The sequence below is a fragment of the Tenrec ecaudatus genome, chromosome 18 (genome assembly GCF_050624435.1).
Source record: "Tenrec ecaudatus isolate mTenEca1 chromosome 18, mTenEca1.hap1, whole genome shotgun sequence".
Lineage (NCBI taxonomy): Eukaryota > Metazoa > Chordata > Mammalia > Afrosoricida > Tenrecidae > Tenrec > Tenrec ecaudatus.
In genome coordinates, this window is record NC_134547.1 from 6,927,501 (window position 1) to 6,940,365 (window position 12,865).

The following is a 12,865-nucleotide window of genomic DNA, read 5'->3' on the forward strand; positions in this document are numbered from 1 at the left end:
GTGTGTGTGTTGCTGTATGTGTGCCTTTGCAGAGTTGTGTGCCTTTGCAGAGTTGTATGCCTGGAGTTCCTACTCCTCCCCCATCGGGATCTCGTGCGCCTCGCGGGATCACGGAGGTACCCACAGACCAGGGCTCCTTGGAGTGTGTATGCGGAGAACAGCAGTGCTCGGGCTTTGAGGTTCTGCTTGGCTGCCAGGAACAGGCACCCAAAAGTAGACTGAGGGGAGGGGAGGGTGACCAGGTGGCTGAGTGGGTGGCCGCACCAGAACCCCCAAGAGGAGCTGTTTTCCATCGCCTCCTCCACTAACCTTGGGGATGCCCCCCCCACCTTGGCGTAATGGGTTACTTGTTAGGCTGCTAAGCACAAGGTCAGTAGTTCGAACCCCCCAGTCGCTCTGAGGGAGGAAGACGGGGCTTTGTACTCCCACAGAGAGTTACGGTCTTGGAAACCCACAGGGACCGTTCTCCCTTGGCCTATGGGACCAATGGGAGTGGGCCTCGACTGAGTGGGTGTGGTTTGGTTTGATCAGGTCGCTGTGAGACAGAATTGACACTGCCCAAGGTTCGAATCCATCCCTTCTTCTCAAGCTTATCAACCATTAGGGACCCCATTCCCCAGCTTTCTTGGGCCGTGTGGGCCACTTAGGGGCCCCCTCTACAGCCGTGCTGCTCAGCCTGAGAGCTTACCCCCCACCCACCCCCCACCCCGCCAACATGTGTGACCCAGGGCTTCACACTCACCCCACTGGACTAGACTTGCACTCTCCCCTGGGTAGGTTTTTTCTAAACTAATATGTACCGAATGGTGTGAATGGTTGGAGGTTCGGAACCCACTGGCTGCTCCTATGGAGAAAGAGGAGGATGCATGAGCCTGTGCAGATGTGCAGCCGTGGAAACCCTCTGAGACAGGCTTCTAGGTCCCAGAGCAACACTGTGAGTCGATATCGACCCGAATCGCCTCGCTGACAGTGGGTTGATCTCGTGGGAGCAACTCGCCAGAACTTTCTCCTCCAGAGTTGCTGGTGGGTTCGAACCTACCCACCTTTTTGGCTGGCAGTTGAGCGTTTAACCGTGGCGCCACCAGGGCCCCTGGAAGATGCTGTCATTGTGGCACGGCCGAGTCAATTTCTAACGGCCCCCGTGGGGCTCCCTCAGCTGCCACGTTTATTCCAGGAGCCGATCGAAGGGTAATTTTCTCCCAGGGAATGGCAGTGGGGCTTGAAGCGCCCACCTTTCGCTTAGCGTTGAGCACTGAACCGTGGCGCCACCAGAGCTTCTTCTTTCGAAATTAGTGCTCCCGGTGTGAGCGACTCTGGCAGGTGACCCTGGCCTTGGAGCGAGGCCCAAGTCCACTCCGAGTCCCTCCCTCATCTCAGAAGCTGCCATCTCCACCCCCAGCCCAGTCACAAGGCCTGATTTCCATTTCCTAAAGAGGCGGAGCTCTAGAAGTGAGCCAGGAGCTTGGTCTTGAGCGCAGTGGATGGGGAGGGGGAGGGGGAGTCTTAGCTGACCTCGAGGGCGTGGCCAAGGTCTTGCGGAGGGGGGAGGTGCCACTCCTAAGGCCCTGGTTCAGACCCATTCTCAAGGCTCCACTACACTCCCTGCTCTACCCTTTAAGGGTCACTGGGTGGTGTACAAAAGACTGTGAGCTTGGGTTCGAGCCAAGAGCTTGGTAGGCTGAGTATACCCAGAGGTACCTCGGAAGAAAGATCTGGCGGAGATGTCCCAAACTACCCCTATAGAGCACAGTTCTCCTATGACATACCAGAGGACCCCTTCCGCCATCACTGGGTCCTGCCATCTGAACTTCCCAAACAAAAAACACCAAACTCACTGCCATCGAGTCTATACTGACTCCTAGTGACCCTATAGAACAAGATCAAGCTGCCCAGGTGGGTTTCTGAAGCTATAATTCTACGGGAGTAGAAAGCCTAGTCTTACTCCCACGCAGCGGCTGGTGGTTTCGAACTGTGGACCTCGGGGTGAGGTGCCCAACACATAACCATTTTGCCACCAATACTCTCAAAACAAACCCGCGGCTGGCGAGTCAATGCCATCTCACAGCGATCATATTATAGGCCAGAGTAGACCTGCCCCCGTGGGGTTTCCGAGACTGTAAAATTTCGGAAGCTGACTGCCTGCCTCATAGCTTGCCAAGTTTAGGGTAAGCTGCCCAAGCTTAATCCACGGCATCACCAGGGCTCCGTCAGCTACCCAGCCTCACGCATCCTTGAAATCTAGCCAGACTTCAAACTCAGCACCTGAACTCAGGCTCAGCCTCTGTGGGCAGTTCAGTATTTTCCAGGATCCACCTGGAGAGCCCTGGCCCCGCCCCTAAAACACCTCCTGGTCACACCCCCTGGGTCCACCACTCACGTGTTTTGCTTCACACACACCCCTTGACCAGAGCCAGGTCTAGCCATTGAAGATGTTTCCTGCGACAATCCCGCCTCCGGGGAGTCTTCTGAGAAAACCCGGGAGCTTGCAGCCGACGCTGGAGACACTCGGAGTGACGACGACAGCAGCACGCGCATCCTCAAAGGATCGGATTGTCCTTTGCACTCGCAGAGGTGGCAAGCGGCGCTGATGATGAGGCAGAACCAACTGTACTGTGGGGCGGTGCTGGTGGCTGCGCAGTGGCTGCTCACTGCTGCCCACTGCAGGAAGAAGTGAGTATGGACGCCGGCGGATCTGGGCTGGACAGGGGCTTGGAGGGCAGGCAGATGCAGCCAGACTGGACGCAGGGAACAGGACAAGCAGAATTGGGAATAGAGCTAAGGATGCATTGGGGGAGGGGAATGGGATGAGGTTGGGATTCTGCTGGGGAATTAGGGGTTGTTTAGTGTAGAGATAAGCGCCCTGGTGGCGCAGGGGTTAGGCTCTGGGCTGCTAATTGCAAGGTCAGCAGATCGAATCCACCAGCCGCTCCACGAGAGAAAAACAAGGCTTTCTACTCCCATAAAGAGCGATCGTCTTGGAGACCCTCAGAGGCAGTCCTAGCCTGTCCAATAGGGTCGTTATGAGTCGGAACGGACTTGGTGGCAGTGAGTTTGGTTTTAGTAATTAGAGTTCAGTTGGCTCAGGATTGGAGATGAGGTGGGGTGGATACCAGAGAAAGAGATAGATAAAAATGGGGTTGGGATTACAAGTAGAGGTGAGCCTTAGGGTGCTAACCTCAAGGTAAGCATTTCAAAACCAGCAGCAGCTCTTCTGGAGAAACATGAGGCTGTCTGTTCCTATAGAATCGCAGTCTCAGAAACCCACAGGGGCAGTTCTACCCTGTCCTAGAGGGTCACTGTGAGTTGGCCATGTCAGTGGATTTGGCTTTCGGCTTTGGTGGCGTTTAGGATGGGCTTGGGGTTAGGGTTAGTGATGGGCCTGAGCAGGGTCTAGGAGCCCTGGTGGCATTGTGGTTCTGTGTTGGGCTTGTTATCATCAGTCCATCAGTTCAAACCCACCGGCCACTGCGAGGGAGAAAGATGCGGCTTTCTACTCTTGTGAAGAGTTACAGTCTCAGAAACCCACAGTGGCAGGATTGACTCGATGGCAGGAATTTTGGGGGCAGTGTCAGATTACCGAATAAGCAAGGTAAGCATGAGTTTGTGCTTACTTATTAATCTGCAGTGAACCCTCTAATCACACATGCCCTCCCCCATCATCATCATCATCATCATCCCAGAGATTCTGCTTCTAGGTAGAATCCCAGCCCTCGTGCCTCATTTCCAATTTGCAAGCCCTAATGGGAATGAGTACCCAGTAAATGAGGTAAACCCGAGCTTTCTTGTGGCTCTATGCTAATCTGTGCGGTGAACCCCATGTGAAATTGCTCACTGCAGGTTAGTAAGCACGTAGGTCTGGGCTTGCCTTGCTTATGGGGTGCTCTGCCAGCTTGGAGATTGCTATTGTCACGGTCAATTCTGACTCCTGGGGACCCACTATGACAGAAAAGAACCAAGGCAGTAATAGGGCCAAGGTCATAGTCTTGACGGAAGCAGAGGAGCTCGGGTAGGACACCCCAGCCCAACCTCTGACTTCCAGGTTAGCTGTGGGGCACTTAGCCGCTGTGCCACCAGGCATATTTTGTCTTGGTTGGACGTAAAGTTGGGGGTGCATGTGTGGATGGTTTGGGAATGGAAGAAGGATTCGTGGTGGAGTTGGAGTTGGATGGGGTGGAGTGGATTTGGGCTTGGGAGTATCTATGCTGGTGGTTCAGGGGCTAGAACTGGGATTATGGTTGCCTCTGGAAGTAGAGTCTAGATAGACTTGAGGATGCTATAGCTTAAAGGGTAGGGAGTGGAGGTACTTGAGGTTGAGGACAGTGAATGCGTGTGTTGATGGTTTAAAGTGAAAAGATAATCGGGGCTAGAGGCAAAGTTGATGACGGGTGGGAATGGGGATCCAGATGGAGTTGGCAATGGTGTTAGGGCTGGATTGAGGCTGGTTAGGGGATTGGGGGGTGGCAACTAGGGCTTGGGGATAAAGACAGAGTTGGGAATGGTTTGGTGGCTGGGGCGGAGGGTCTGGTGGAGGATCCGGGACAAGGTCTGCTGCATTGGGCATTGTCTTGGGGAGTGGTGATCAGAAGTTGGGGATAAAGATGGAGCTGGGGATGAGTTGGGAGCTGAGATTGAGGGGGCTGGGACAAGGTCTGGGGCTACCTGGTGATTGCATTGGGGAGTGGTGATCAGGACAGAAGGTGAGCTCACCCATCTTCCTCAGTGGTACCCACATCTTGCTCGGTCGACATTCCCTGACATCCATCTTTGAATCTGGGCAGCAGAGGCTCTGGGGAATCAAGGCCATCCCCCACCCCGGCTACACACACCCTCGCCACCCCAACGACCTCATGCTCATAAAGATGAACCGGAGAGTTCGTGAGAACCAAAACATCCAGGTCATCAACATCACCTCCCACTGTCCGAAGGCAGGGACCTCTTGCTTGGTCTCTGGCTGGGGAACAACCAGCAGCCCCAGTGGTGAGTGTCCCCCTTGATACCCATCTGTGGCTGTCTTCCTCTTCCCCCACCTCTACCAACACCCCCCCCCACCGCCTCGAGCCACCCCCGGCCTTCTCCACTTCTCATGGTGGTGCTGATCCGTGTACCCGTGTGTGTTGAACAGTGAACTTCCCCAAGAACCTCCAGTGCTTGAACATCACGGTGGTGAGCGAGGAGAATTGCAACAGCGACTACCCGGGCCAGATAGACCAAACCATGTTCTGTGCCGGGAACCAGGGGGGCCGAGACTCCTGCCAGGTGAGACGCTGCCACCGCCACGGACTCAGCGGGTGCTTGCGATGCAGGCCTGCAGCCCTGCTCACACACACATGGCCGGGATCCACACCAAAGCCCATGGCCCCCAGGGCCTTTCTGACTCACGAGACCCTAGGAACCCACAGTCACTTAGTCACTGCTGACAGAGTGACCCTGTGAGCCCATTGCCACCAACTCACAGAGACCCTGTGAATCCCCTGCTCCTGACATACGGTGACCCTATATGTTGGGAAACCAGCTTCCAACCACCCAAGGGCCAGTCAGGACAATTGCACGGTGACAGTCTATCAAGTCATAGAGGACAGGAATGGTAGGAGAGGGAATAAAATAAACCAGGCACATTGATGGTAGCATGCTCACCTCAGCCCCTCTTGATGGACCACGTAGAACTGGGAGAAGAAAGAAAGCCTTTACTTACTGGGTAGCCTAAGACATGCATATTCAGTGGTTACATGCATCACAAGATGGGTCTACATTAAGGTCCATGAGCTCACAGGTGAGGAAACCTAATACCCACATTGTACAAGGAGGGGAAGAGAAAGCAAAAGGATCATGTCTGATTCCAGAGGGAGATAGAATCAACCGTGTGCTCACTTTAAGGCAGCATGGCTATTCGGGGAGAATCTGTGGGGATGATATTTAAAGCAAGATCATATACTTGGACTTTATCTCTAACTTACCAAAGTGGAGGCTTTCTTACCGTGGAATACCAGCTTTCCAGATTCCCTCTGTGATAAGTTAGGGAATAGAGTCCTCGTCCTATTTCCCCCGGGGTTCGTTCTGCACACCTATAGACCCACAGTCATGGATCCACAGCGACCCTGTAAATGCGCTGCATGGAGGCAGTTATCCATAACAGCCCAGCACCGCCCCATAGGGTTTCCAGACTGTCTTTCTCCCCAGGAGTGACTCATGGCGTTCACCTGAAGACCATACTTAAACCTCTGCACCACCAGGGCTCCCTGTTTGGGAGGTTTGTGGGTGGGGCGGGAGTCACAGTGGTGATCCAACACCGCTGGGGCCCCTGTTCCTGCAGAGTTCCGATTCAGGGTTGGCCTGCTGCCCGATAGGGATGCAGTGTTTAGTCACACAGGGAACCCCGAGTTTCCCAGTTTCCCCGGAGTCTCAGGGAAGGAAGTCAAGCGAAGCACCCGGGAGATGACATCCTCGCTTCAAAGCGTTAATTAGCGTGAAACGGTTCGGGTGGGACACTTTAAGTGACTCTGATGGTTGGTCACCTGTTTTGTCTCCAGTCCTTGAGAGGTACTCCACAGGGCATCCCCACCCCCAGTCACCTCACCATTGGCAGTATCAGGAAGCCCACAGGAGGATATTGGGATTGTGAGCAACCACGAATGGGCAGCCCACGATGGTCCTGTCCATTCCGACTCTAAGTGGCCCTGTAGAACAGAGTGGAAATGGCCCTTTTGGGCTTCCATAGCTGTAAATCTCCTGGTAGCACAACAGGTTAAGCTACTTCAAAAAACCAAAAAAACCAAATGCACTGCCGAGTCAACACCGCCTCCTTAGCGACCCGACAGGACAGAGTCGAACCACCCCCGTGGGGCTCCGAGACTGTAACTGTTCACGGGGATAGAAAGCCTCATCTCTCTGCCGAGGAGCGGTTGGAGGATTCGAACGGCTGACCTTGCTGTTAGCAGCCTGATGGATGCCTGGCCTACGACGCCATGCGGGAGTTGCAAAAAAAAAAAACGGATGGGGGTTCTCCAGGTGGGGTATGGGGGTGAAGTCTTGTTCTTGTTGGTTTGAGATGGACTTGTTTCGTCACAGAAGACGCCAACTCCATTTCCGTTTTAACCTGTTTCCCCTCTGTCTCTTGCTCTGCTTACCTGCCTCCCTCTCCAACCTTGCTCGCCCCTCTGCTTCCTGCTGCCCTGCTCCGCCTCCGTCTCATGGGGAGCCTCCTGGCCCCTTCCTCTCCGATTCTGCACCTCCTTGTCTCTCCTCCCCGTCCCTCCTCGCAGGGTGACTCTGGGGGCCCCGTGGTCTGCAACGGTTTCCTGCAAGGCCTGGTGTCCTGGGGAGACTTCCCCTGCGGCAGACCCAACAAGCCGGGTGTCTACACCAACCTGTGCAAGTTCACCAAGTGGATCCAGGACACCATCCAGGCCAACTCATGAGTTGCCACCAGATGCAGCCCTGCCCCCCCCCTCCATCATAGCCAACCTCACTCCTGCAAGGGCCCCGACTGCCAGGCCCACACACCTGTACACACATGCACATGCACACACATGCGCATAAACACGTACACACATACACACACATACATTCATACACACACACACTGTTCCCTATCAGGGCTGTTCCTCTCTCCAGTTGCCCCACCACCACCATCTCCTGGAGCCAGAATCCGCTTTCTCTGACCACACACCCATTTTGGGGTCAGTGGCCAACATGACCCACATCCACCACGCTCCCTTCCTCAGGCTCAAGGCCTGCCCCTTCCCTTTCAATCATCTGGTCCTGGAAATAAAGTGTCCGAGGAGATGCTGGATCTCTGTCTGTGGCCTCTTTCCCTGCGTGGATCTAGGCTCTGTTCATCGGGTGCCGTGATAACCGGAGCCTCCCTCCCGTGGAGGATGTGAACCGAGAACTTGGTGCTTGCTGCTGTTGTCTGATGCCGCCTGGGGCGGGGGGGAGGTTCAGGCTCACGGCCACCGCAGGTTCAACATGGCTGCTCGGTCCTATGTACCCCTCAACTCCCACCATCCCAACAAGTGTTGCTGTGTTTGAGTCCCATGTCACAGCACCTGGGACTGTCCAGCCACATCCCCCTTAACCTCCTGGTATCTCTATTCTCATGGTTGGCCCTGAGGGTTTTTCCTACCCTGGATTCCCTGTGTTTTGGGTTCTGTAGCAGTGTGCATGTTCTGGTCTAATCCAATTCATAAGGTAGAATTGAGTCATAATAGTGGGGGGGGGGAGCATTAAAGAACTAGAGGAAAGTTGTGTGTTTCATCGGTGCTATACTGCACCCTGACCGACTCATGTCTTCCTTGTGAACCTTCTGTGACAGGATGTCCAATTGTCTACAGATGGGCTTTGGGTCTCCACCATACGTCCCCCGACCCCGCTCCACTCACACTGGGTTTGATTTTGTTCTGGGTCTTAAGATGCCTGATCCCTGATCCCATCAACACCTCGTGATCACACAGGCTGCTGTGCTTCCTCCATGTGGGCTTTGTTGCTGCTCATAAAGCTCTTTCTTATGTGCACATGAGTGTCTATGAATTGTTTCTCTTGTCTACAAGACTAACACAACATGCATCCAAAATATCCCCACTGTTGTTGAGTTGATTACAGCTCATAGGACATAGTTGGGAGCCCTGGTGGTGGGGTGGTTATGCAGCTCCATGGGAGAAGGACCAGGTTTCCTACTCCAGTAACCAGTTACAGTCTCAGAAACACACAAGGCATTGCTACACATCAGTATCGACGCAATGGCAGTGTGAGGACAGCGTAGAACTGCCCCTGTGGTCTTCTGAGACAGCAAATCTTTATAGGAGCAGACAGCCTCATCTGGCTCCCCAGGAGCGGCTGGTGGGCTCAAACAGCTGGCCTTGAGGTTAGCAGCCCAGTGTAACCACTACACCGCCAGGGCTCCCCTGAGACTGTCCTCTGTCTCACACCCACTTTCTGTTTTTCCTCTAGAATCCATTGCAATGACCACACAGAACTCAGACCCAATTCATAAGTAAGAGTTTATTAGGGACGTTAATGGGCTACCACAAATCAGGATCAGTAAAAAGTAAGGATGCAGTCTTTGGTCCACAGCAGCACTGCTCCTCAGCCACCAGCCACGTCTGTATTGCTCCTCAGCCTCTCGGCCCCATGGTCACTTGGCCCCTGCCTCTGTGGACCAGGAAACTCACTTGCTCTCTGTCTCACAGTCCCACAGGCTCAGAGCACCTCTTCTGCTCTGTCTCATGGTCTCTGTGTGAGTCCGGGTTGACTAGAGAAACAAATCCAGAGATGCTTCAATGTGTGTAAGAGAACGCTTTGTATCAAATAGCAATTGTATATTAAGAAAACACACCAGCCCTATCCAGATCAAATCCATTAGTCTGATATTAGCTCATAAGTCCAATACTAGTCCATAAATTCCTCTTCAGACTCACACAGCACATTGCAATGATGCTGAATGCAGGAAGATCACAGGCTAGTGGGCGAAAAGTCTTGTGGATCCATTGCCGGTGGACGCATCTCCAGGGCTCTGGCTGCCATCTGCGTGGCTTGTCAGTGGGAAGGCCAAGGCAGAGAGAGATTGTGGTCCACCTCCCAAGAGATAAAAAGAGGAAGTTCCCAGAATCCTCATTATTAGGCCACACCCACCAGCGGCATCATCAGGCTGTGACCTGATTGGCAGGCTAACCTCCACCCCTTCATTCTTTTATCAAGTTGACATGAAATTGTCCCACGTGATCCAATTAAACTGAAGCCTGCTGGTTGGGTAGTCCTGGGATGATTCTTTTTGCGGGTAAGATTTAGCCCCTCCTCTCTTCTCACTCAGAAGGTGGGTGGCTGCATGTGAGCTAGCCACCACGCACCCTGAGAAGGACTGAAAGTCACCGAATAGAGATGGGACCGTCAGAAGCCAGGACGACCCAGTGTTGTGGTTCTTGTTCTTTTTCTGAAGTTTGTGTGTCACACAAAGAATTTGAGCTGTTTCTCTTTTAAGGTTTCTTATTTTTTTTAAGCACTCAGAGCAGGGTTCAGGGCTCATGGGTCAGGTGTCTGGAGACTGTTTAAGATCGTGATCTCTCTCTCTCTCTCTCTCTCCCCCATGCTCTCTCTTCCCCTTTTGCTTGTGGAAAATAACACACCCAAAGAAAACCAGTCTCTGGGAGAGGGGGAGGTAGGCGGAAAGGTAATGATGTTAACAAACTCAGGGATAAAGGAACAACAAGTGATCCAAATCAGTGGTGAGGAGGGTGTGGGAGGCCTGGTAGGGCATGATCAAGGGTAACGTAACCAAGAGGAATTGCTGAAACCCTGGTGGGGACTGAGCATGATCGTGGGACAGGAGGGAAGTCAAAGGAAATAGAGGAAAGAGCTAGGAGGAAAAGGGCATTTATAGAAGTCTAGATAAAGATATATACATATTCAAATATATTTATATAAGAGGATGGGGAAATAGATTTATGTGCATATATTTATAGGTTTAGTATTAAGATAGCAGAAAGACATTGGGCCTCCACTCAAGTACTCCCTCAATGCAAGAATACGTTCTTCTATTAAATTGGCATTCTATGATGCTCACCTTCCCGACAAAACCACTGAAGACAAAGTGAGTGAATAAGCAAATGTGTTGAAGAAAGCTGATGGTGCCCAGCTATCAAAAGATATAGCATCTGGGGTCTTAAAGGCTTGAAGGCAAACAAGTAGCCATCTAGCTCAGAAGCAATAAAGCCCACAGAGAAGAAGCACACCAGCCTGGGTGATCACTAGGTGTCTAAGGGATCAGGTATCAGGCATCATCAGAACAAAAAAAATCTTATCATAGTGAATGGGGTGGGGGAGTGTGGGGTGGAGACTAAAAGCCCATTTGTCGGCCACTGACCCCTCCCTTACAGAAGGGTCTTGGGGAGGAGACAAGCCAATCAGGATGTGATGTAACAACGATGAAACATACAACTTTTTCTAGTTCCTAAATGCTTCTCCCCCTCCGCCCCCACTATCATGATCTGGATTCTACCTTGCAAGTCTGGCTAGGCCAGAGGATGTACACTGGTGCAGATAGGAAATGGAAACACAGGGGATCCCTTCAGGACCAGTGGTGTGAGTGACAATACTGGGAGGGTAGAGGACGAGTGGGGTGGAAAGGGGAAACTGATTAAAAGGAGCTACATATAACCTCCTCCCTGGGGGGTGGACAACAGAAAAGTGGGTGAAGGGAGATGTTGGACAGGGAAAGATATGACAAAATAATAATTTATAGTGGGGGGGTGTGGGGAGGGAGGGGGAAAATGAGCAGCAGATATTTAAGGGCTCAAGTGGAAGGCAAATGTTTTGAGAATGATGATGACAACAAATGTACATATGTTTTTGACACAATGGAAGTATGTATGGATTGTTATAAGAATTGTACGAGCCCGCAATAAAATGATTTTTTAAAAATAAAATATGAAAAAAAAATAATTTATAAATTATCAAGGGTTCATGAGGGAGAGAGGAGCAGGGAGGGAGGGGAGGAAATGAGGAGCTGATGCCAGGGGCTTAAGTGGAGAGCAGATATTTTAAGAACGATGAGGGCAATGAATGTAAAAATGTGCTTTACACAATGGATGGATGTATGCATTGTGATAAGAGTTGTATGAGAGAGCGAATGCTTTGAGAATGATTGGGGCGGGGAATGTATGGATGTGCTTTATACAATTGATGTATGTATATGTATGGATTGTGATAAGAGTTGTATGAATCCCTAATAAAATGTAAAAAAAGAAAAGAGGGAAAAAATGATTAGGGCAAAGACTGTATGGATGTGCTTTATACAATTGATGTATGCATATGTATGAATTGTGATAAGAGTTGTATGAATCCCTAATAAAATGTAAAAAAAGAAAAGAGGGAAAAAATGATTAGGGCAAAGACTGTATGGATGTGCTTTATACAATTGATGTATGTATATGTATGAACTGTGATGAGTTGTATGAGCCCCAATAAATTGTTAAAAAAAAAAAAAGAGTTGTGTGAGTCCCTCATAAAATGTAAAAAAAGAAAGAAAAAAGAAAATGATGAGGACAATGAATGTACAGATCTGCTGTACACAATTGATGTATGTATGCATTGTGATAAACATTATATGAGCCCCTAATAAAATGTTTTTTTAAAAATGTCAGAAGATTAAACTATCTCAAAAATTTAAAAAAAAGAGTTGTATGAGCCCCAAATAAAATGATTTTTTTAAATTATCAAGGATTCGTGGCGGAGGGCAGGAGGAATAAATGAGCTGATACCAAGGGCTCAAGTAGAAAGAAAATGTTTTGAGCAACACAGGTACAAATATGCTGCATACAATGAACGGGATGTGATAAAGACTGTCAGAGCCACCAATGAAATCATTAAAAAAAAAAAAGGAAAGCAAAACAAACAAACAAACAAACAAACAGGAATGGGACTTCTAGTCACTTGGGGAAACATCTATTGTTTGAGCACACACCAGCAATGACAGACACAAGGGAAATATCTATCCACCTAAAGATATATATTTATGTCTCTGAAATAAAGTTGGGGTTTGTCACGTCAAAAAAAAAAAAAGACACACTCTATGTAGCTGCACACAACCCATCTCATCAAAACAGTGACGATATTAACCCCCTTATATGTGTGGCTCTTTGTTATTTTTCAGTTCCTGTTTTTATTTTTTCCCCTTTTCTCTCCCTGCTTCCTTCCCTCCCTCTCTTCTTACTTTCAAATCCCTTCCCTCTCCCCTTCACCTCCTCCCCCGTCCTCCTCTGTCCTCATTGGCATAGTCTTTATAGTCTTAGCCTTTGACGTGAAAACCATTTCTACTGTTCCCTTTACAATAATGGTGTCATATTTATATTAATGAGATGGGATAACTTTGCTG

The 12,865-nt window shown here is 50.6% G+C and overlaps 1 protein-coding gene across 1 annotated transcript in view; it reads left to right on the top strand.

The window, feature by feature from the left end:
- Nucleotides 1-7,415, top strand: part of KLK5 (kallikrein related peptidase 5) — a 9,740-nt gene extending 2,325 nt beyond the window's left edge. The window contains exons 2-5 of the mRNA XM_075537383.1: nt 2,409-2,670; nt 4,721-4,977; nt 5,123-5,256; nt 7,260-7,415. Of these exons, the coding sequence (XP_075393498.1) occupies nt 2,409-2,670; nt 4,721-4,977; nt 5,123-5,256; nt 7,260-7,415 (809 nt within the window). The remainder of the gene's footprint in view (nt 1-2,408; nt 2,671-4,720; nt 4,978-5,122; nt 5,257-7,259) is intronic.
- The last annotated feature ends 5,450 nt before the right edge of the window (nt 7,416-12,865 follow it).